At 40.3% G+C, this 24,833-nt stretch overlaps 3 protein-coding genes across 6 annotated transcripts in view; 2 read left to right on the top strand and 1 right to left on the bottom strand.

Annotated features, from left to right (window-relative positions):
* ZFR (zinc finger RNA binding protein) overlaps window positions 1–9,290 on the top strand; it is a 46,937-nt gene extending 37,647 nt beyond the window's left edge. For 2 of the 4 annotated variants that reach the window (XM_062612878.1, XM_062612877.1), the window contains 3 exons: window positions 1,836–1,933; window positions 2,749–2,844; window positions 5,883–6,053. In XM_062612878.1, coding sequence (XP_062468862.1) covers window positions 1,836–1,933; window positions 2,749–2,844; window positions 5,883–6,038 — 350 coding nt within the window. In that variant the 3' untranslated portion in view covers window positions 6,039–6,053. Of the gene's footprint in view, window positions 1–1,835; window positions 1,934–2,748; window positions 2,845–5,882; window positions 6,054–6,101; window positions 6,200–6,946 lie in introns of those variants that run through there. The other 2 variants (XM_062612880.1, XM_062612879.1) reach the window with 2 other exon arrangements.
* The window catches only part of PMAIP1 (phorbol-12-myristate-13-acetate-induced protein 1), a 442,512-nt gene that overhangs the window by 99,480 nt on the left and 318,199 nt on the right, over window positions 1–24,833 (bottom strand). The window lies entirely within an intron of this gene.
* The window catches only part of MTMR12 (myotubularin related protein 12), a 32,660-nt gene continuing 29,706 nt past the window's right edge, over window positions 21,880–24,833 (top strand). The window contains exon 1 of the mRNA XM_062612875.1: window positions 21,880–22,065. Coding sequence (XP_062468859.1) covers window positions 22,006–22,065 — 60 coding nt within the window. The 5' untranslated portion in view covers window positions 21,880–22,005. The remainder of the gene's footprint in view (window positions 22,066–24,833) is intronic.

The following is a 24,833-nucleotide window of genomic DNA, read 5'->3' as shown; positions in this document are numbered from 1 at the left end:
TAAAATTATGAATGTTGATGTAAACAATTGGCTGCCCATGGCAGGGGGTTGGAACTAGATGATCTTTAAGGTCCCTTCCAACCCAAACCATTAGATGATGATGAGGCTACTAGGCCCATTTTTATTTTTCATTTCTCAGCCTTACTTTGCCACTTTTTTCCTGCTGTGGGTTTTCTCTAAATGTACTCCTTGTCTCTTATACCCAGATTGTACTTGTTTCATCAGTTATCTTACCTGGCACCTCCCTTGTATAGATTCGAGTTTTTGTTTTGTTTTGTTTTAAAGGGAATACCACTTTAAATGTCTTCATTTGCGCTGTAAATGACTTGTTCAGTGCAGATTTTCATCTCTCCACCTTAACATATAGTCCGTAAGTTTGAACATCTGTGTGAGAAGATACCTATGTTCTTCTCAGCTTTGTTCATATTTTAAAATCCTCTGCCTTTTAGGCCTGTGCAGAGCAATGGGACTAATTGGTAAAAAAAATGCTCAAATCTGAATGTAATACTTCATATGAAGTTTAATTATTGTGTTGCAAAATTGTACCATGTTCATTCATGGCTTTTTAGCTCTCTGTAAACTGTTCTACTACTTGGTCTGCATTTGTGTAAAAACAGGTGGTTTCAGAGCTATCTTTCTGCAGCAACCCTAATCTCATTGTAGGCATGTTTCATGAGTTTCAGTTTTTTTAATTTTTTTTTATTCTCTGACTTGCCTAATTTGTATCTTGCTGGAGTAAATTACATTGTTCAATACAACCAACTCCTCAAATTTAAAAAATTATCTTGCGTATCACCAGTTACGCTACCGATATACTTTGTTACTGGTCACAATAGCCATTTCCACAATCAGTAAATCAAAGATTGAAAATTGATCACTGCATTATATCTGTACAATTTTTAAGTAGCCCGAGGATACCATTTCACTTTGTTCAGTGGTTCCACTTCCATTGATTAAACCACTTCCAAAAGGGCCTGTAGTCTCATCCTTTTTGGTAACAAAGCAGTCAGTTTGGCAATTAAATTCTTTCCTGAATACTCAAATATACAACAGCTGCTCTATTTTCTTTAAGACATTCTGCTTTTTCTTTATTTTCTTAACTAATCCTTTTCTTTTTCTGTTGAATCTTAAAGCAGTCCCTTTTCAGAACTTCCTTGCATCCTAAATGATACTGGAGCACATATATTATGGGTTGAGGAATTTCATCTGTATAAGTAAGGAAAAGGTCCTAGAAAGTATTAGAAATCAGTAATATTGAAGAACATTTCATGTTCTTTTAGTCAGGTTTTTAAAGCAAAATAATTTCAAGTTCAAGGTATGGTAAAAATAACATCATTACTAATCATCTAGTGCTTTTAAGATTTGTTATTCTTAGTTTTTCTTTTAAGAACAGGTCCCAAATAACAGAGGCCCATTAAAATTTACAAGAAACTAAGTTTGAATGTTTCTACTTGGTTAAAGTGGATTTTTGTGTTCCTTCTGTCTTGTGTTCTCTGTGCTGGTGCACTGTGTCCAACCATCCTTCCTTCAGTATTTAATTTTAGGGGATATGTGTTTTCCCAATGTTAGCTTAAATAAAGAAGTACTACGCATTGCATAATCTGCAGTGCATTTGAAAATAACCTCAGAGCTAAAGTATACTATGCTCTTGATCTTTATACTGGGTAGATGCCCTAATCCTAATTGAACAGCTTTTGTTGAGCATTTACATTTGTTGTCCAAGGGTTTAAACTTCAAATGGCATGTGTGACATTGAAGCTACGTTGAGGAAGTGTCTTGCTCACCTGGTCAAACACCCATTCCTCACTGCATTTTGCCAATTCAATCCATTTTAGATGTAACCTCGGGTATGGTGAAAGACCCACCGGACGTCTTGGACAGGCAAAAATGCCTTGACGCTCTGGCTGCTCTACGCCACGCTAAGTGGTTCCAGGTTCGGAACATCATTTTACTTTCTTCTTGTAGCCTTATGAGAGATTAGTTCAGTTGCAATATAAATGTTTAACTGTGTGAAAACACTCAGCGTTGTTCATGCTAATAATATTTTTCTGGTCCCTAAATTTAAATGTAGAAGGTTGAGTATGAAGGAACTGCTTTATGCAGTTATTGCTCATTTGACGTGATTTTTTTTTTCTGGTCATTGAGAAGGCGATGTTGAAAGCTTGACTCGCTTGGGGTGATCATATGTTGTATATTTGTTATATATTCCATAAGGCTGCAGAGTAACTTTGCTTTAAATAATGGAATATGTGTTTAAAGCTTTGTGTTCAGACTTAAGACTTTTTTTCCTATTTCTTTAATTGCATTAAGTGTAGGGAATGAAAGGTGAGAAGCAACTGTTTGGTTTAGTGACTTTGCCTTCTGGCAAAGGCACAACAAAGAAACCAAACAGATTCCCTTGACCTTTCAGTCTCTATACCTATTTCTTAGATCTTTACTTTATCCTTTTCATTTCTAATATAGAAAGATACTGTATTTATTGTTACAAGTGAACATAGGTCAAAAGTGTACAGGGGATCAAGAAATGTTATTCTTGTATAACCTGTGCACTTTGACTGCTACCACCTTAAATTACTAACCCTGTGTAAAATACTGCTGTAAATGGCAGCTCATGGAATAAAGTTGTAGAGTGATTTGTTTCAATCTTGTATCTGAGCTTCCATTGAACAGTGGTGTTTTAGTCTTTCAGCAAGTCCTACTCGCTGTAGGTGCTGGGATTAATTAATTTGATTTTGTATTGCTCTCAAGGCTAGAGCTAATGGTCTGCAGTCCTGTGTGATTATCATACGTATTCTTCGTGACCTCTGTCAGCGTGTTCCAACTTGGTCTGATTTTCCAAGCTGGGTGAGTAATGTTCTTTTGAATGAGTCTTTTTAGTACACATAGTACTGCAAGTAAAGGACAGGGCAGTATTACTACAGGTTTTCAGTGTAGACTTTTTCATAAAGTAACGTAGTGTTTTGTTTGAATTTTGTTTGATTGGAGGTTTTGTCCCAACAAATAATCCAGATTCCCTCTAAGAAATTCATTTTCTGAGGTTTTGTTATTTTGAGCTGGATTTGTTGTTGTTTTTCCCAAAAGGAATTTTCTCAATTCTTTTGTATTCGTGGTGGGTAGCATTCTTATTCTAGATTTTAGCATTTTTAACTCTACTGTATATGAAGAAATCCATTTTTTTGTAACCACCCACTCTAAATTGCTAGGAGTCTACTGAAGCACATTTAAAATAATTTAATGTGGGATAACAGAAAGGCTACTTGAAAGACTAAATCATAATAATTCCTATGATCATTAATACATATCTTCTGCAAGATGAAATACCACAGTACTTCAGTACAGTCTGTGGATGTGTGACCATTAGCATTTTAATTGGTATCACTTGAATCTCTAGGTTGCCCTGGATTACCTCTTTTAATTCTTGCAGCTGAGCATTCTTGGAGCATTCCTTTTGCTATCTTAAATGATGCTCTTCAGGAGAGCAGCTTGAGCTCCAAACATTAACAGATACTCAGTGTGTGGACTGGACAGAGTTAGTGTGAAATAAAATATCTGGAACTTGTGGGTGTCGTGTAAAAGTAAACTTAGCTCTAATTGTTTTCTTTCACAGGCCAAGTCCTGTTACACTGTGCTGCTTCCTTTTCAGTTTCAAAAGGAAGAGTGCTGACATTGTCGAGACCATTTGAGCAGTTGGCATTATTTCAGTGAACAGTGTTTTACAACTGTACTAAGCTTGCAGGCAGTTTTATTAAATTACTTCTGATAGTACGTATTGTTTCTGGAAAAAATGCGAAGCAGTTATTGCTGGGTTGTTTTAAAGAGTTAAAGTAAAAGCCAGTTTCTGTGATGCATTTCATTAAAGGTGCACTGTACAGCAAAAGAAGCTAAGAAGTATGTAAGTGACCTCTTAATATCACTGTGATACTGAGTTGCCAAAGAATAAATCCTGGCATGCTCTTAGAAAAGCATCCTTAGAACTACTGCAGCACATAGCAGGCACGTAGATAAAGAACAATATTATTCCTCACATTATCTCGTCTAAGGCATGTCCAGAAGGGAAGAGAGTTATGGAGTAGTATGTTGGGCCTAGCTAAGGCTCATTTCTCTCCAAAAATGATTCCTGATTTGCTCCTGGTACCTGATGTACTGTCAGTGACAAGAATGAACACTGAAGTCTGTGTAGTCAGCTGTTCTTTTGGCCCATTGGCAAACTCTTACTGATAAAAACAATGGCAGAATGAAAACGGTGATTTTAAATATATGTAATTTCTGCCACTTACAGGTGGAATTTCATAGATTGATGAAATATATTTTTCTGAATACAGAAATTTTCCTAATCTGTATGCTTGAAGCCTGTTACAACCCAGAGATGCCAGAGCTGTTCGAAAAGAACCCAAGTAGTTGTACAAATAGAAGTTGTTAGCAAGTCTGAATATGGATGTTAGTAACCTCCTCTTTATGTACCTAAAAATAGAAACTAAATTAGAAGAATTTTGTCAAGTTCCTACAAGTTAGAAGGAACAAGTTAGAAGGTTGATTTTTCGAACTTAAAATCAGTCATTCATTCACATAAACACCAGGGCACCATAATTCACATTTTCGTAGGATTAAGTTGTGGACTTTTGTGAAGATCCAAAAGAGCTAGACTTGAATAAATGCAAAAACATGATCTGCTTTTTTAATTTCCTGCTGCATTTTGCCTTGAACTTGAAATTAACTAAATTACTGTTGCTAAATCCTGAGGGACACAGTTGGAGTATAGGAATACTAGGCTCAAGAACTGAAACTTGTGAGTTAAATGGGGTAATACAGGAAAGAAGAGGCACCTTTAGTGAAAGATTGTAATCATCACTGCCTATAGTTACTTGCATGTGTCAGAATAGACATTTACTCCTGGAAAGTAAAAATAAAAGGCAACATTTAAACAACTGTAACTTGGTGAAGAGGGGGAGGGCTAAAAATAAAAACCAAACAACTCCAAACAAAAAAAAAACACATCAAAAAACAAGAGAGACACTCAGTTTGAGAATTACACTTGCAAAAAGGGTGGTATTGAAACAGCCATTTCATATTGAAAAAGAAACAAGGAAAGCTGTTCTTTACTTTTGCAAATATCTGCTATAGATTTTTCTGGAAAAAAATGGTGTCTAATAAAAACAAACCATGGAAATATTCACAGTAAAAATGTTTAAAATACAATTAATAATTTAAATCATTTAACTGATACCAAATGATGTATACATTTCAGAAAACCTGTTTATCATCAAGGGTTTTTTTACACACACTTATTTAGCATTTGAGTTAGTGTTAGCCAATATCCAGGAGAAAATTTGCTGTGAACTTCCGTTTTGCTAAACTGAAGAGCTAGTAACCACTTAAACATGGAATTATCATTGAATTTTTGGTGCTTTAAATTTCTGTACTCTTGTAGAAGAGTGTCGTAGAAAAGTGTCTTCTGAATTTCATTAGATTCACTGTGTGCTGTTTATTCATGTGATTGACAGATTCCTGTAACTCAGCATGCTTTATGGTCTCAAAAAATGGTCAGACAAGTTGTCTACCTGCATATGTATGCTGCTGCTGTATACATTCCTATAAAACTTTTGAACAACTTGTGAAGAGAAGCATCAGTATCAGTACTCAGTGTTAATCTTGCACCATCTTAATTTTTATAAAATATTTATATAATTATTTATATATGTATTTATGTATAAATATGTGAACTACTTACAAAATGTCTGGGTTTTTTTTCCATTTAACTGAAAGTGCTCTATGAAGTGTAATGTTCTTCAAAATTACAGATTCAAAATTACTGAACAACGTAGCAGCTTTTTTCTGTTCAACCTGTCTTCTAAGTTGGCTGGATTTTCTTATTGTTGGTCTAGGCTATGGAGCTGCTTGTGGAAAAAGCAATTAGCAGCGCTACGGGGCCACAGAGTCCTGGGGATGCACTGAGAAGAGTGTTTGAGTGTATATCTTCAGGAATCATCCTTAAAGGCAAGTTGCATTTGATCAGTGTCTGTTTACTTACACTTGACTAATGTAAAATCTGTAACGGTTGAAATAATGTAGAGATATGCTACTAATTAGCCTAACCATTGTAGGTGGTCCTGGTCTTCTGGACCCTTGTGAAAAAGATCCTTTTGACACACTTGCTATAATGACAGATCAGCAACGAGAGGATATTACTTCAAGTGCACAGGTAAGGAAATATATGTGTGAAGTAACTAAATATGATGGCAGTTTTTGGGGGTGGTTTTTACTTGTAGTTTGGTTTTGTTTTTTAAATGGAGGTATTTGGTAGACGTAAATTCTACTTTCTTGGAATGCAGTTTGGTCTTAACAGTGTTAAGCTAGGCAATGAATATGTCACAATAGAAGATCTATAATCGTGTTCATTTCTGCACTATAATTAACATATTTTCATGAAAAATTTGAAGCACTCCCATACGTATATATCTGTAAAGATGCTCACTCTACAACAGTATGTTATTAGATTTAAAGTTACATTAGCGTTTAATATTTTATAAATAAATGTGTAAGTTTATTTTTTCATTAAACTTACACATTTTCATTTATTGTATCCACTTACAGTACTGACCACTCACACTTGTTAGCTTACGGAGTTACTGCCCCTATCTTGTCATTTGATGCTTTTGCTAAAGATTACTAATGTGTAATTGGGTGTTTGAAAAGCCTTGTCTGCTTCAGTTCAAGTCCAGTAGCTAAACCACAGTATTATTATGCTAAGATGATGTACTTTTTACAGAAGCAGCAAATGTGACATAACACATTTTATAGTGTTGATTTTGTTGTGGGAAGGAAGAGGGGATAATGAGAGCTAAGAATAATACGTAGACCGCTAATTTTCTTCATTAATTGTTTGACAAAGTACTCAAGATTGACCTTTGTTTCTAAGAGAAATATCTTCTTTCAACCTTTTTTCTAGTTTGCTCTGAGACTCCTTGCATTCCGTCAAATACACAAAGTTTTAGGAATGGATCCGTTACCACAGATGAATCAACGCTTCAACATCCATAATAATCGTAAAAGGAGAAGGGACAGTGATGGGGTTGATGGATTTGAAGCAGAGGGGAAAAAAGACAAGAAAGATTATGATAACTTTTAAGAAAAACTTGTTATCACTGCTAGGATTGAAGGTGATAAAAAGTCCATTTGTTGCCTTGCTTTTACTTCATTCATAATAATGTCTGTTTAAAACCAGACTTGTGAGTTAATTTGGAAGAGAACAACCTAGCTCTTCTGTGGCATTCTAAATGTTTTAATGGATGTACTGTACCAGACAAATTATGGATGGAAAGACTGCAAATGGAAACTATATTATTATAGAAAAAATAGTTTTCCCTCACTGTGTTTTCTTTAAATGTGTTGCTAATTTTAGTAATTTTTCTTTTTTTCGTCTTTTTTTTAACAAGTGCATTGTCTTCTCAACTGTATTTAATACAGCATTTGTGCTTCTCTTGCTATGTGCATTTTAACTTTTTATCTAGGAGTTTTTTGTTTGCCTTTGACACTAGTTGTATAAGTTACTTTGTGTTAGATGGTATAAACTGTTCCCTTCCCAGTTAATATTTTACAAAACTTTTTTTGTAAAGTGAGACTGCAGGATTATGGCTTTTTCTAAATGTGAAGGGGGTTACAACACAATTATCCTGCCATTTGAGTGCTCAGAATTCAATGTTTTTGCCCATCTTGTGGCATTTGTCTCCTTAGTGTGATATAACGGTGTAATTAAGACATATTTGTGTTAATCTAATCAAGTTTGCTGTTAGTTGTGCATTAGCAGTATAAAAGCTAATATATACAGTATGGTCTTTCAACAGCTTTAAAGCAGCTGCATAATTGATCGAAGTTTTGCATGATGTTTCTCATAGAAGGGCTTTTCAAACTATAATTTTAGGTTAAACGTGTAGGTCTTTGTATGATTGACTTTGTGATATAGCAAGGCCAAAATAAATAACTTTCTGAATTTCTTTTCTCAGCATACAAGCAGAAGTGGGCATTTCCCATTTAGACAAAGTTAGTTGTTCTTTTCAGTCAACTTTGTCAATCTGATACTAATGCCTCTCAGCCCTTAAAATAAATGTTTGTCATATCAGTGCCTGTGAGGTTATTCCTTATAGCTATTCCTGTATGACCTTTCTGTGATTTTTTTCTTTTTTTTTAATAATTCAAACTTTAAAAGTGAAGTATTACTGGAAAAGTGAAGGTTATCCAAAAAAAAAAACCCAGAAAATTATTTGATGTGGCCATAGTGTATGCTTATGTCTCTTTCAAAAAGCTAAATATAGCAGTGGTGTAAGTAAAGTTACATCATACTGTTGATGTATGCTCTGGTACACAGGTGTGATTTGTTGTCACAGCACTATAGTGGAATACACAAATAGAAACTAAAATTTATTAAATTACTAAAATGCATTATACACTGGAAACTGAAGTTTCACTCATTCTCTTCAATGTGTATTATGCTTTGTTGTAAACCCATAAAACACAGATTAATATAGACTAACATTCCGGTAACTACTTTATCAATGGCTGTAGGAAAATATCACACATTACAAAATCATTTGTTATTTCTGGTACAATTTACTAAAAACACTCTTTTGTTCCGTTCTGAGGTCGAATTTATCTTTGACCTTTTTAATAAATGGAGTAGGGGGGATATTTCTGTTAGCAACACTTACTGCTAACAGCATGGGCCTGTGGAATAAAAATACAATACTTCAGCAAAATAAAGGGAGTCTAAGGACTTAAGGAAAAAATTAGTACAGTGTTCTTCAGGCATCAGAGTGCAATTTTTAGGGGATTGATTATTAGTCTTTAGCAAATAAAAGGAAAGATTTCTCATTGCAGGAAAGATTTGTAATGTCTGCATCAGAAATCTAGAAAGCAGAAATGCTTAAAGTTACTTTAAACTTACTAGTTTCTGTAGCCTAGCCTTCATGCATAGCCCAAAGCATGTGCTTTTTCTTACTCCTTAAGAGGGTATCTTGCTGCCGTGGTATCTAGTTAGCCGTTACTATTTATTTCGAAAGCTACAGGTGCTATTCATGTGGCTAGTTCAGCTCCATACCAAAGTTTCTTTCCTCATAAATCAAACCTTTCTATTCAGGCACGTGACCATAAAATTTAGGATTAAAAAGGTCAAAGAGGTGTTTTGGATTTCCTGTATTTTTGTTCTACTGGCTTTTAACTCTTAACCAGTTTCTGGATCTTTTGAAATACTGTATACTTAAAGTGATTCCACATTAAATATGAAGCTGTGACCATGATTTTTCATGCTGTGTGGTGAAGAGTGTATTTGAAGTTTGTTTCTGGTTTTCCTGCCCATTTTAATGGGATATTTTAGGTAACTTCTGACTCTTCTTAATTCAAGAATTGAAAAACAAGGTTTTGAAAAGTAAAAAGCTGGTTTTGACTTTAAACATTACACTATGCATGTAGGAAGACAAAACCAAGACCAAGTAATCAGTTTAATATCCTGTGTCTTAGTAATATTAACAGTTTACAAGTAAGCAGTATTTGCCTTTTTCATTCAGCAACACTCTGTGTTATATCTCAAAATTCCAGATAACATAGTTACATACACAAAAGAGAAATACGCACAGCAAGGATTTTCCCCTCAGTGCTCTCCTTAGAGGCACAGTTTGTGAAAACATAAGCTGTTCTGTTTTGAAGCTTTTACAATCAACTTGTCTGCCTAGTTTATTAATGTCCTGTCTGTGAGCAGTGTTAGTTTCACATGGATTTCAGTATAGGGGCGTTGCTAGAACTTGATGTTTTTGGACACAGTCCATCAACTTCTTGCCCTCTTATGAAATTCTAAATGAACTATTAATCTTACAGTGCTATAGAATGAGAGGGGTTCATTTAACGCTTCTATTTTTAGACCAATTTCACTACTCAGAAGTGATGGAATAGTGCTTAAAATTGATATACCTGTCAAATTTCTGAGGGTTGGAATCTAATTCAGATATTCCTGCAACAATTTGTATGCGTATTTAACATTTTTGATGCTGGTTGAATATCCACTGATCATTGGTCTGTTAAGTATTCACATGTCCTGGGTTCAGCTTAAACCACGCCAAAACTAAGCCAAGTTCATTTCTTTATTAAAAAATTAAAGACTTGTTTGGACTACCCAAACGGATTTTAATAGCATAGCATTAATAATAGAAGGGGAAAATAAAGAAGCAGGCACAATCTGTAGTCTGGTTTTTTTTCACTTGCATTGTAGGTTTACAAAGTACAGTGATAGATTCAGCAAAAACAGATGTTTTCCTTCTGTTTGTTGTGGTTTGTTTTTTTTTTTTCTTTGACAGCTGTAGGCCAAAGAGCTTTCTACCCAAAGGCTAGCAGCTTAAATGTCTCCTGAGAAATTCTCCTATAAATATTCTCAAGAGCTCGTTTTCCCTTCACTGTGGTATTTCTCAACCTCCTTAAAATGAAACAGATACCTGGTCTTTTTTTTTGGGAATTAAAATCCCAGGGTTTTAATCCCATCTACAGGGTTGTCAAAATGGTTTTGATTTATGTCCAATTGAAAATAAGGTTTCATTCTGTAAATATATGTTAATTGGAATTCTCACACTTTGTTCCACTTTCTCATACAGATTATGAAACAGGCCAGATATATATATTCCTAATACTGAGAGAAGCTTGATATTCTTTATTGAACCGCTTCCTGATGTTTTACTTCATTTTAAGAAATGCTGCCGTAATAATCATTGGCAAGTGTAAAGCTCCTGGTAGGGTGAGGGTCATTGTCTGTCAGGGGTGCATGATGGGAACAGTGCACATTTTAATCTTTAACATAGCCTTAACACATCTGTGTTAGCAAGGGTCATCACTAAGTCATCTTTTTAATTATTACATGTGATTTCATGAACTGTTTTGCAAAGCCATGGCCATTAGTATTTATCCTGAAGCCAGCGATTCATTTATTGCAAGGTAGTTGAAAGCCTGTCATCTTCTAGAGGCTCAGCCTAGCTTAAATACTTGCACATAATATTCTACATCCATCCTATTTCAGGCTGATAACTTAAATCCAGAGAAACACAGAACAGATTTCTGAAGTTTCCTGTATTTAAAAATCTAAGATTGCAGAATGCAATAGCTGACAAAAGAGAGATCACATTCTCTACAGTAAAAGGTTATTCTAGAATTTGAAGAGACAAAAAGCTTGTTTCTACATGAGAATCACAAACCTTGCATGTTATAGAAGCTTTTTCTTCATGCTGTATCATGTTTGTATTAATTGTATGCGTAAACAATTAGGAAGCTCTGTACAGAATATATCAGACAGCCTTATCACAGACTTAACTTCTGGCACACATTTAAATTTGCCAGTAATTTGCTGGTTATACAAGTTAATGTTTTTTTACTGAGACATTAAGTTGAGCTGCATTGCTAACAATGCAAGTCAGAACAATGGGAGAGATGAAGGTGCCTGAGGTGAAGGGGTTTATTGTCATTTTTCATGCTTCTGTGGTACATACTGCTCCAAAAGGGGACAGTAACTTGAGTGTATTTTGTAAGTGGAGAGGCAATTGAATAGACTATTCCCATTGGAAGGGATCCACAACAGTCGCCTAGTCCAACTGCCTGACCACTTCAGGGCTAAACAAAAGTTAAAGCCTGCTGTTAAGGGCATTGTCGAAATGCCTCTTAAACACTGACAGGCTTTGGGCACCAACCACCTCTCCAGGAAACCTGTTCCAGTGTTTGACCTCCCTCTTGGTAAGAAAATGCTTCCTGAATCCAGTCTGAATGTCTCCGGATGCAGCTTTGAGCCATACCCATGTGTCCTGTCACTGGGTACCAGGGAGCAGAGCTCAGGGCCTTTCTCTTCCGCTCCTGAGGAAGCTGTAGGAGATCAAGGAGGTCACCCCTCAGCCTCCTTCTCTCCAAACTAGACGAGCCCAGAGCTCTCAGCTACTCCTCACAGGACATTTCCTTCCAGTTCTGTCACCAGCTCTGTTGCCTCCTCTGGACACATTCAAGACCTTCACATCCTTTTTAATGGTGGGTCCCAGCGCTGCCCACAGTGCTCCAGGTGAGGCTGCACCAACTGTGAACACAGTGAGAGAATCACCCCTGCTGACCGGCTGGTGATGCTGTGGCTGATGCACCCCAGGATGGGGTTTGCTCTCTTGGCACACGCTGCTGACTCACAGAGAGCCTGCTGTCGACCAGCACCCCCGGAGCCCTTTCTGCAGGGCTGCTTTCCAGACACTCTTCTAATCTGTGCTTATGCCTGGCATTATTCCATCCTAGGTGCAAACCCCAGCATTTGGACTTGTTAAATTTCATCCCATTAATGATTTCCCATTGTTCCAGTCTGTCTAGATCCTTCTGCAAGGCATCTTGTCCCTCAAGAGAATCAACAGCACCTCCCCATTTGGTGTCTTCAACAAACTTGCCAATGGTGCATTCAACTCATGCATACAGATTGGTGATAAATGTATTGAACACAGCAATGTGTACATGACTTTCCCCTAATTTCTCATACTGAGCTACTGTGTTTCTATGGTATCAAGAATGTCACCAAACATTTTCATTCCCAAATGCATTGTTTCCAGTGCATCTTGTTTGAAGTCCATTACAATTTTGGTGGTCTTCTGCAGAGCAAGGACACACGTTTTAGCAGGAGAGCGTCTGCTTTTCCCAGCCTTTCCCCCTTTGATAGTCAATCACTTCAACAGATGCATTTTTCCAGGGAAAAGAAGTAGGTTTTGAGCGAAGTTAAGGAGAAGAAATGGAAAAATATATTACAAAAACCAAAAATAATGATATCAGAAGAACAGAACTGATGAAATGGGCCCAACTGAAGAAATAAATGAGGAAGTGCATTAGAGATCTAAAAATCAATGCTAAATTAATAATGGAAGAAAAGGTACATGATGTAGTAATACAGTCAACTACAAACTACAAGAATAGTGTAAGAAAATTAAAAGAAAGGCTATTTGATGTGGAGAGAAGACCCAATCCAGTACGTGCTTTGCAAAACTCTCCACAATAACATAGAAGAAATAAAGCAGTGCCAGCTGATGGAGGGGGTTGAGACTAAAACGGTTAGAGGCAGATGGGCTGAGGTGTTAATAAATATGTGAAATGTCATTGCAAATGGGCTCGGATGAAAGGTGAAGGGAACGATTAAGAGGACAGACTGACCTTCCGTCCTACTTCACAGACAAAACTGTGCATCTAGTGTCTGTGCCTTGCTGCCATGAATGTGCTCCATCCCTAGCAGTGTTCAAGGCCAGGTCGGGCAGAATCTTGGTCAGCATGGTCTAGCGTGAGTTGTCTCTGCCCATGGCAGGGGGTTAGAACTGGGTGATCTTAAGGGCCTTTCCAACCCTATCTAATCCATGATTCTATGTGAATGAAGAGGAAGGTGTTGGACAGGGTGCAAGGACACTTCTCCAAACACCTGGAAATCAAAATGAATGCTGCACAGCCCATAAAAATGTGCCATTTCATGCAGAAAATCAACAGACCTATCTCGGCTGATAACTTGCATCTCTGTATGCTCCCAGCAGAAGAGTGTGCTGTGTCATCAGCAACAACTCCCATTTGGAAAGGCAGAGTTCACTTTCACCTTGCTGTGACAAGCACGAAGTGAAAATTGTGATGTTTCAGCCACTTCAGCTTTCTATTGCCAAAGAATGCACTTTAAGATGATTTTGAGACAAACAAATACAGAAGATGCAGCAAAGTTGCCATGGCAGCAAAATCCTGTGTAAAATCTCTGCTACTGCATAAGAAGAGAGCAGTGGTTAGAAACACAATCAGGACTGTCTCATGAATAAATTAGAAGTAAATACTTCTGGGGGTAAAAAAATGGAACATTTCAGAGTAGGCACAGGAGAAGGGAGAAGAGAGATTCCATTTGTCCCGAGTCACTGGGGGGCTGCAAAGAAGAAATGAGCTATCGAAGCTCTCTGAGGTAGGGATTCCCTCTGAGGAAGGCAACCTGAGAAGGAGGTTGTAAAGGAAGACCGGGTAAGGTGTGTCAAAGAGTGTATATGGGAAATTCTTGAGAACAGGAGGAGAGGAACATTTCAGATGCAATTTTTGTGTGAGGAGATCGTGTGCCTTCTTGCTTTCTTGCTTCCATTTCTTAGGCATCTTCTTGAGCTGCTGCCAAGGGTGATTTCAGGACAATAGAATCAGGATCAGCATTCCTCATATGGCAGTGGTAAATCATAAACCAGGATGCTGGATGCTTGAAATAATGTCCCCAGCATGTTCTCCAACATATCCAAAAGCATAAGATGTGCCAATTTATAAACAATGTGACCGGTTCAGAGCTCCTATTACAAGAGTAGCTAGGGCTGAAGGGTTTCCCAAGGAGCAGTGAAGTAGAATGAGAGAAAACAGACCTGAAAGCCAAGGGCTTGGAACAGAGTCTGCACAAAAAAACATCCACTACCCCCTGCTGGTTTATATATTGTCCCTGAGGAATAATCCTGCTACAAATGTCACCCACGCACCAGAAAAGAACAGAAGATTTAAAATAACACATTTCCTTGGAAAAGCCTCCTGGAGTTCTGGAAGTGTAGGCGAGTTCTGGAGTCCCCGAAACAAATGCTTCCAAATACCCACCCGACACCTAGGCATGCCAAATTCCCATGCACACATCAGTGTGAATACATTTCAATTCTAGAAAGTTTGGTCAAGAAACTTTCCAAAGGCCTGGAGCTGAAAACCACAGCAATTCTGGAGAGAACTGTTCTAGCAAATCAAAGGCAGTTGCTAACAGGGAAGAATATGTGGGTTTCTGAGATTTCCTTTACAAGATCTGCTGCTTTTATGAAGTTTGCTGTTTCAAAGATTCCTTTGTCTTAGTCAAATAAAGGTTTACCTTGCTTAGACAAAGGCCTTTTTGAAGTCATGTTTGTGTTTTACTATTAATTTCTGCTAAAGACCATGTAGCTTTCCTTAAGGGGTAGGTTTGTGCCTGTTTCTTGAATTATCTGGGCTGGATTTTTTAGTTACAGCAGCTGTATGGGAGTTGGGGACAACAGCATAAGCATTAAGCTGAATGGTTTCTCTCAATACTCCATGATCCATGACTCACACATGCATTTTTCATTAGGAAATCAAAGCCAAGAGCATGTCAAGGGCCTGGTAGGCAAAGTAAAACAAGCACATTTTTTACTGCAGTCATATGCTAGATACAATTTCCACTGCTAAAGGAAAGAATAAAAGCAACAGCACAACACTAACAAAACCTTCAAGTCTCTATATGTACTTCACAAAGAGAAGAGGCTACTGTTTAGTCCTGAGTATTCCTCCCTGTGGGTATGCTGGGAGCTGCCTGTCCTGCTGTACCCTGTGACTCAGATGCTGGATGGTTCTCCTGATTTCTCCCAGAGCAGGAGCCCTCATGCCCAGTAGGAAAGAGCAGCTATTTAACTACATGGACCAGATTCCCATTTGGTGATGGGTAGTCCATGGACTTTCCATCTGCATCGCGTTTGTTGACTTACGTGGGCAGAAAGAATCAGGGCTACCCAGTAACTCCAGCAAGGACCCCTTAGCAGCTTTTTCCACCATCAGCTTAGGATCTGGCATCCAAACTGAGAGATGAATGTTGACCTTTTCTTCCCAGGGGTTCATTCCAAGACAGAGGAGTCAATTTGAGCTCTTTAGTATCAGGAGGACCATACAGCTATTCATCATTATCCTGTTTCGTAAGAGCTCATGACCCTTAGCACCTCCATTTGGGCTGCAGGTTGAGAAGAACTGGGGCTGAGAGGCAAACCCTGGTTTAATTTTGCCTCACATCCAGCCATGGTGCAAGCTTTATCCTGATAGGGATGGGCTTTGGCTCACCCTTTGGGTACTGTTAAGGGGAAAAATTCTCCAGCCTGAAGCAATTTGGATTCACAGCCTTTTGGGGAATAAAAGGAAGAGGTTCACCACACAACAAAGAAATCTTTGTGTGCTTGCAAATAAGTAACTGTGTATTGCTTTCAAGAGAGCTAAAAAAAGGTGGGGAGTTTCCCTATCTCTTGTGTTCTTGTTTCTGACACCTGTGCTTCCTTGGGTGAGTAGTGTTAGTTACTCACTTCCTCTTCTCCCACTTGTAGCTAAGAAAAGGAGGTGCTATTTGCTATTAGATGTGAGGTGCCTTGTTCCCTCAATTTTCACAGCCCTCATAGCAATACTTTGTTTTCCATCCTCAGGTTTAAACTATGTAATTACCAACTGCATCTCTATGACTAAAGTAAACACCCTGTTTTGGGGTGTGTTCTCAGCAGTTAATGCCTCTGTCCTACTCAACATTATGTACTTGCTAATTTAGTCTTGCACTCTTCTGCATTCATGCCCCAGATGACAGGTCAACCCTCCTGGTAAACTGGGGGATGCCCCATGACCTTTCTACAGCCTTTTACTATGTACATTATCACTTGACCAAGATTTAAACTTTCCATTTGCTCATTAGCTCCAGGAGGCCCTTGTGGAACAAAACCACTTAGAAGGTAGAAACACAATTGCAGTGGTCTGTATTGCTGAACTGAAGGAACTGCTGTTTGCCATGTGAGTCACTGACTGGCCACACTGGACCTCCTAACTGGCTTTACTTAAGAAATAAAATGCATCTCTTCGTTCACCTTCAGGGAGGAATTGTGCACATTGTGGTCCAGGACTGATAAACAGGATACTGAAGGAGTCAAAGGTGGAGGTTTCAGCTGAGGACAGCTAGTATAGAGCTGCTTCTCCTTTACTGGGGGAGATTCACACAAAACCTCCCCAAAGAAACCAGGTTCTCACAGTAATGAATAGAAAACTCTGCTTAAAAAAAAGGAACACAATACAGTCAGTAAAGAAAGAATACTGCAACAAAGATAAAAGATGAATTCATACGGAACAGCATTACACAATCTCTGACCATATACTTAGTAAATGAGAATTAAAACAAATGGTTATGTCCACAGCTCTAAATAAATTACCTTTTGTTCACTATGAAGGTGCCAGACTGTAAAGGATGAAATCCAAACCAAGTTTGGAAATTAACTCCTTAAGGACACCTGAAAGTACTGGCAGATAAAAATAAAAATTCAATGTGAATCCAGTGCTAAAAGCATCATCTTAGAGCCCTTCTTTTATGTTCTCTTTTTTTTTTTCTTAATAGAATACTCTTAATTTGCATAAAGCAAATACATGACTTTTAGTAAGAAATTACCTTAACCTGTGTGAACCAGAGATGGCTGTGGGCTGTTTATAGGCAGGCTGATTTGCAAAACCTTCCCCAAAGGACACTGCAGTACTTTCCTAATTTCCAGTGTTCTTTGGTACATTTCAGTAACCTGACTTCCAGCTTCATCTTAACTCTTCTCCATTTCTTGCATACTGATTTCAGCTGCTTTAAGGTGGTCCCACACTGTTTAATATACTAAGCCCTAAAGTCAACAATAGTAATAGGGAGTATCAGACCCCACAGGCATGGCCAATTTCTGTATACTTGGGCTAAATACAAGACTTCTGGGACACCTCCTACCTTTGGAGCAAGCATAGCCAACTGTGATGCTCTGGGAAGTGCCAGACTAATTATGCATATGCTACAGAAATACTCAGATTTCTACTCCTAAAGGCAATTGTTACGGTAATGCCCAGCCAAGTGTAAAAACAAGAAGAGTAATCTTCAAAATATACCCAGGTAGCTTTTTCTGGATAAAAAGAGAGGAAACATTGTCAAACGGTAATTTTGTGGGATTCTCTTTCCAGCTGGGAAGTGCATTTACTAAAAGCAGCCTCCAGACCTAGATCCAGCCATGATGAGAGGTTGAAGGGGGAGCACAGGCACATTTCTGCCAGTGATTTACCACCCTGGAATGGAAGCTCTGCACACACTGGTGCCTTTGCAGGTCTTCAGCATGTCAAAGACTCCCTTTATTTCCTTCAAAAAGAGGAAATAGGAGAAATTCAGATGTAGGCATGCAACTTTGCTCAGTGCTCAGGAATGGCTTTTAATACTTTACTCCTGCCCAACGTACACCGAAGCATTCACAGTGACCTGCAACCTGTGCCCACCCAAGCACCCCTGGGACTCTCCAAGCACTGAGGTTTATACAGCCCCAGGGTCAGAAAAGCTGAAATGCGGTATAAAGCTGTGTTTAGCGATCTTTGCCAGCTGTGCTGCAGATATTGTCTGGGATAATACCTTATCCAGGCTACTCACTTCCCAGAGCCGAAGCAAGCCTGGCGCGTAGGACTGCCACAGTGTAAAAATAAGAGGTACAACTTGTAGTTAAGAAGATCCCTGAAAGACAACTGACAGGAAAGCTGTGAGCAGCTCCTTTGTGGCTTCCCTGCACAGGTTCCCAGAGCCTGGGCACAGATGAGAATTCAGCCCAAAGAATTACTCAAATTAATGGCATGTAGGTTTTTAAACAAAGCAATCTCTGTTCAGGGGAACAGCAGAGCTGCTCTGTGAGTTCCCCTCCTGCAGATGGCTTTAAAGGTAAATGCTGTACTGTAATTACAGCTTTAGAAGAAAAGGCAAAATATCACTGAAACAACACAGACAAACTAGAACTTGACCTTTAAAAGGCTTTACTCTTCTACATTTGCATGGCTGTCATTGACATACATCTAAAATTGAAAAAAATAAATTACATCATAAGTTCACTTTTTTTTTTTTCTTTTTAATGGACAGAAAGTCATTGGCAGCACGGAACAAGACTTCCCATGTAGAAGTAACATGGAAAGATAAATTCTGTTACTGCACCATGCCAGGAACTTCAGTTTGTTGCAGAAATAATTTTTTAGATAGTCTTCATTAGTGAAGAGAACTATCCTGAATGATACAGCATTGAACCACCTTATTTTCTCATGGGGATGGGGCAATTCACAGAACACTACAAAATAAATATGCTGGAGGGAGGGAGCATGTGAAAATAGCAAAGAAGTTAATATATAGATCGATAAATACTAACAGTAGATGGCTACAGGGGGAGTGTAAAGACAAGGCAGGGAAGGAGGACGCTCAGGAAGGCCAACTCCAGTCCCATCAAGCCAATTTCCTGAGTGCCCTGAGCACTGGGCAGTCTCTTGAGGCTGTTTCTGAACAAGAAGTTTATTTGGGTACCCCTCTGACCTTCATCATATCCCTGTTTCCACAGGAGGATCCACATGGGTTGGGTGGCTGGGCTGAAGCTGGCTTTTGTGAGTACTACTCACAGTTAAAAGAGAAAGGGAGAAGGGTGCACAGGGGTATTTCCAGGGAAAGGGAAGATCACCAAAGCCCCCAGTGCTCTGTAATGTGTTGGGGCACAGTGTCTGGGTTGCAGCTGCCCTTTTCAGATGCAAATGTACTTTTCTGAGGTAACGCAGATGTCTGATATAGCTTTATTTGGTCCCTTCCAGGAAAGATGAACGCACTGACAAAGTGAGGATCTGAACCCGGCCCCCAAATTCCAGGAAAAAGGCTTCAATTCCCTTCAGCAATAGGTTCAGCCTAGCACATTTGGCAGCCTGGGGAGCAAACCCTAGGAAGGAGCACTCCATGCTCATTATTAGGGACTATGTAGACATTCTGCTGATGCAGAATAGCATTTTTATTCCATTTTTTTTTTTTGGATGTAGAGCTTTTTTTGATGAGATGTTGAAGAATGAATTCCCATGTGCTATGTGGGAACGAAAGCTCCTTTTGCACTTCCCACTGGAGTCAAGACACTGGCTTGGTGTCAAAACATCCCTTCTGTATAATAAGTACAATATAATATATGCCAGTAAGTAATATATAATACATACAGTAAGTAATACAGTCTGCTGTAAACTTCAGAGTGTGCTTAGAGGTAATCCTGCTATTGTCACTGTAAATTCAGACACTTGGAAAGATGGGTTTTTTAATAGAGCTATTCTCTTTCTTTGTGTATTTATACTACACTAGGGTGCACAGAGATGCCGTCCAAGTCTTCCCCTCACCCTAGATTTACTTTTGACCTATGCAGCTGAGAACAGATGCTGTGTAGGGGGAAGATGTGGAAGCAGCTGTGGGGTGAAACATGAGAGCTCTACTGCGTGGGATCCCACACGAGGGCTGCCTTTGTTGTAAAACTCCTGATGAAACCCAACCTCTGAGTTTTCCTTCAGGCTGAAGGTGGCTCATTCCAAAGGACATCTCTTTACTTGAGTCTGAGACTGAAAACAGCGAAATCGATTTATTCCTGAATCAAAGCAGTCACTCCATTCTACTTTTATAAATGCTATCCTATGACTCCAAGTACCTGTTTTTCTTTGTCCTTTAGTTTTCCTCAGTTTGAGTTTGGAATGAGGTTAATAAAATAAAGTATTACAACAAAAAAGGGGAGGTGGAGGGCAATACGCAATGTGCTTATCATTAATATTTGAAGGAGCCATTGATTTCCACCTCCTGTGGTCTACTGACGCTTGTAAAGTATGTTTTATTTTTGTAAAAGTATTTACATAAGGTCTACCCTGTAAGCAAATTGTCTCCTGGCCTACCATTCATCATTCAAATTGCTGGGTAGTCCTACTGCAGTGCTGCAGGCAGCTTACAGTATTTGCATTGTTCTGTATCCATATAAAAATTAAGCTTTCTAAAGTAACCTAGATACCTGCTAAACCTGGTGTTTATTTACAGCACTGATTATACAGTGTCCAAAAAACCACATTCCAGGGAGGTCACGTCTGTAACACTTTAATAGACATCAGGCAGAGGACTTCTTGGGGTGTATCCGCAGGCAGGTTTTAGAGAACTATTCCCTGGAGAGCTCACCATACGTAGTTTTCCTCACACCTCTCCTAATGTAGGTAAAACTCAGCATCTCAGTGCTTTATGTGGATTTTACTTAACACTGAGTTTTCATCTCAGCATGTGTGGGTACAAGACGGGTGTTCTGCAGCTAAGCAAGAATCATAGAATGCTAGCGTGGTTTGGGTGGGAAGGCACCTTAAAGCTCATTCAGTCCCAACCCCCTGCCATGGGCAAGGACACCTTCCACAAGACCAGGTTGCTCCAAGCCCCTGTGTCCAACCTGGCCTTGAACACTGCCAGGGATGGGGCAGCCACAGCTTCTCTGGGCACCCTGTGCCAGCGCCTCAGCACCCTCACAGGGAAGAACTTACGTCTAACATTTAAACTAAGTCTCCCCTCTTTCACCTTAAAGCCATTCCCCTTTACTCTTTTCCTACAGGCCCTTGTCCCAAGCCCCTCTCCAGGTTTCCTGCAGCCCCTTTAGGCACTGGAGCTGCTCTCAGGTCTCCCCTTCAGGAGCCTTCTCTTCTCCAGGCTGACCCAGCCCAGCTCTCTCAGCCTGGCTCCAGAGCAGAGCTGCTCCAGCCCTCGCAGCATCTCCATGGCCTCCTCTGGACTCCCTCAAGCAGGTCCATGTCCTTCCTGCTCTGCGTGTCCCAGAGCTGAACACAGTGCTCGAGGCGGGGTCTCAGCAGAGCGGAGCACAGGGGGAGAACCCCCTCCCTCGACCTGCTGCTCGCTGCTTTTGCTGCACCCTAGCACACGGCTGGCTTCAGGGACGCGGGCGCGCTGCTAGCTCCTGTTCCAACCCCTGACGCGTGCAGGGACACCTTACCCGGAGCAGGATGCCGGAAGCCGCAGGTGACATTGGGACACGGGCTCCACGGAGCGCACGGCTCCATGGGGACTCGCTGCGCTGGGACACAGCGGGGACGCTACAACCCTATGGCGGCGGCGGGGTACGGGGAACAGCGCCCCCCAGCGGCCCTGCCGGCCGCCCTCCCGCCTCCCCCGGGCGCTCCCCTCTAGGCCAATAGGAGCAGAGCGCGCTTCTGATTGACAGCTGCTCTGCCCAATAAATGGTCGCGGCGGGGCGGTGGAGCCTAGGATGGCCGGCGGGCACCGGGTGGTGGGCGGGGTCAGTTACGTCGCCGGACGCCACCGCCCGCGCTGCTGTGGAGCCTTGAGGAGAGGCGTCGGGGAGCGGTGCCGGCCGTGCCGCGGGCTCCAGGGGCGGACGGGAGGCGACCGGAGCCATGTTGGGCAGCGGTGCCAGGGCGGCCAAGCCTTCCTTCGTGTCCTACATCAGCCCGGAGGTGAGGGGTTGGCGGGGCTGGCGCGGCCGCCCTGTAGGAGGCGGGCGGCGGCGGCGGCCCCTGAGGCGTGCCGGGAGGGAAGGGGCCGCGGGTGAGGAGAGGAGGGCGCGGAGCTGTCAAGTTGCCGCAGCCCCGAGGGGTCCTCCGTGCCCCGGCGGCGGTCCCGTGAGGGCCGCGGGAGCTGCCGTGAGCGGCCGGGCTGGGCGGGGGGAGCTGCCGGGGGTGCCGCGGGTTTTCCGTGGGGAGTTGTGAAGAGTTGCTTGGGACGGGACGGGAATGTGGTTGGAACAAGGCTGGTGTGAGCGTTGTTCGGTGTGCTCTTTCCCCAGCAGCGAGGGGGAAGCGTCTTGTTTCTCTGGAAAGCTTAAAAGATGTGGTAGGCAAGTCATGTGTAAGCTGTTTTTATGGTAGTTCACTTGAATAGTTTTGGTAAGCAGCGACCACATGTCATCGTGACTGTTCGTCTTGTAAGGTGGCACTCTCCAAACCTGTTTTTCTTAATGTCCCTTCACATCACTTCATGCCCAGTGTGTGCGCTGTGTGAAGTCCTCATTTTCACTAAAGCCCTGCGTGTCTTTCTTTAACAGCTCGATGCTGAGCTATTGGCTGTGCATATCGTTCCCACTGTTCTTCCTGTTGTCCTTTCACTTATTTATTGAAACTAACATTGGCAGTTTCACTAAAGTGGTTTTGGACTCGATTTATTGAGGTCATGTTGTTAGCAGATGGTATTAGATCAGTATTGTTACTCAGTATTCCTTCATTCTTATTCCTGGCAAACAGCTGTTTTCTAGGAAGACAAATCTGCATGCAAACTTGACATTTGTGGGGTTGCTTTTATCCCTTTCCTAGTTATTTGTAGTCTGTGTTAAACTGGTTCTTCTTAGTTGTTCAGTTCTCTTGACAGCCTCCTAATGAGATTTTTGGCTATCTCATTAACTAGTACAGTTTGTCACTGATAGGACCGTAGAGAACCTGAGGCTTTTGTTTTTCACCGAGTCTGAAATAACGGTGTAGAGTTGTTGTGTCTGTAGTCAGCTATGTTGTTCAAAACTTACGTCCTTTGATAGCAGCTCTGGTTTTATATATTGTTCAGGTCTGGTGCCTTGTTTCATTAGTTTACTTCAAAAGTTTTCTATCTTCCTTACATTTCCCAGTAAAAATGAATGTAAATGATAGCTACAAGTATTTCTGGAGTCAGCAAACATAGTTCTGTGTGAAGTCAATCTTTCACCTTAAAGTCAGTTTTTCACCTTTGCTGCAAAAAATAGCCAGTGGGAAAAGGTACAAGTCAAATGTATGTGTAGTGCAGTAAGATACTGAATAATGGAGAACTTAAACTTTATTGTAACTTCAGTAATGTATCTCTTCAAATATGATCCTGATGGCTGCTGGAAGAAAGGTATTTAGTGTTGGAAGATGAAGCTCTTAGTGAAATGTCCTGATGCACTAGAGCTTGCAGTTATTCACTCTGTATGTGTTCATGCTGCTTTTAACAGTCTCCTTTATTTTTCTCCTTAAATTTAAGAATTTCATGGACTTTTGCAGTAGAAGCTTTGAAATACAGACCTGACTTCTACCACAGAATTGGTCTCTCTCTTGCACCTTCAAAAGCTAGGTGAAACTGAGGGTTGATGACAGTAATAAGTAAAGCATGTTTAAGTCTTTCCTCTGTTGGGTGTTGCTCTCTTTTTGAGGCAGCCTATGACTGCCTTAATGGGATGGTTACAGAATGCTGAAGACTAGAGGCTTTTATGAGGATTAAAAACAAAGCTTTAGATATGTGATGAAACCTGAGAGGCTACTTGGGGATCTGGAAGAAGCATGTTGATTAGATATCCTAAAATAAACAGGTGAGCATCTCTTAAGGAGCTGTGTTCTGTAGGCACCTGAGAAAAATAACTTTTTGAACACAGATTTCCTGCACGTTAACTTTCTTGTAGTTGAGTTTTAAAATTTCAGCAAGACTAATAGAACAGTGGAGATACTTAATGTATTGCGTGGAATGTAGTTTGGTCAACCAGGAACTTTCCTTTCATCAAGATAGGGTAACTCCCAGGTGCTTGGGGAGGATTATAGGAGACAGGTATGTTCAGTGTGATGCTTCCTCTGTTAGACTCTGTAAGAATGTGAGAAACAGCAGTTCAGGAACATCATGAGCGTGAGGCTACACCTAAATAGCATCCGAGTTAATGGTCAGTGAAATTATGGAGCTTTGCCTCAAATCTGTTTATACTTCTGAGCTGCAGCAAGTTTTTCTGTGCAGTACAGAGCATATTCCACTGTTGCACTGTAGTCTCCCTTGCTTACAACTTCCAGATTCTTTGGGCTTGTCCTTGTTTGCTTGGAAAGTTGTTTTGAGACCTTAAGCTGCTTCTTCTAGGTTAGGGGAGCCCTACAATAAGAAAATGGATCAGGCAGAGCTGAGTTTTGTTCTAGCCCCATCTTCTGTTCATCATCAGATACCTCAGGGACATGCTAGGTAATGCTCAGGAAAATAAAACCAAGTTAGCTTCAAGCTGCTGTTGTGGTTTGGTTTATTATGAGAAGAAACAGGAACTCTATTCATATTAGTATAGGCAAGATGGAAGTAAGGTGTTAAAGGAACAGAAGTAATTTCTGCTGTGAAACACCAGAATGTCTGGAAAGGCAGTGTTTTTGACATCTCACTAAATAGAACCTAGTTATGCTCTGTTACATGGAACCACAGATCAATCAGTGGTTTGTTGAGAGCAAGACTGTAGGATGTTGATATTAATGACACACTT

The sequence above is a fragment of the Pezoporus occidentalis genome, unplaced genomic scaffold (assembly GCF_034315485.1).
Source record: "Pezoporus occidentalis ecotype Australia unplaced genomic scaffold, CSIRO_AGI_Poc_V1 ctg162, whole genome shotgun sequence".
Taxonomy (NCBI): Eukaryota; Metazoa; Chordata; class Aves; order Psittaciformes; family Psittacidae; genus Pezoporus; species Pezoporus occidentalis.
This window is presented reverse-complemented; position numbering and strand designations above follow the sequence as displayed.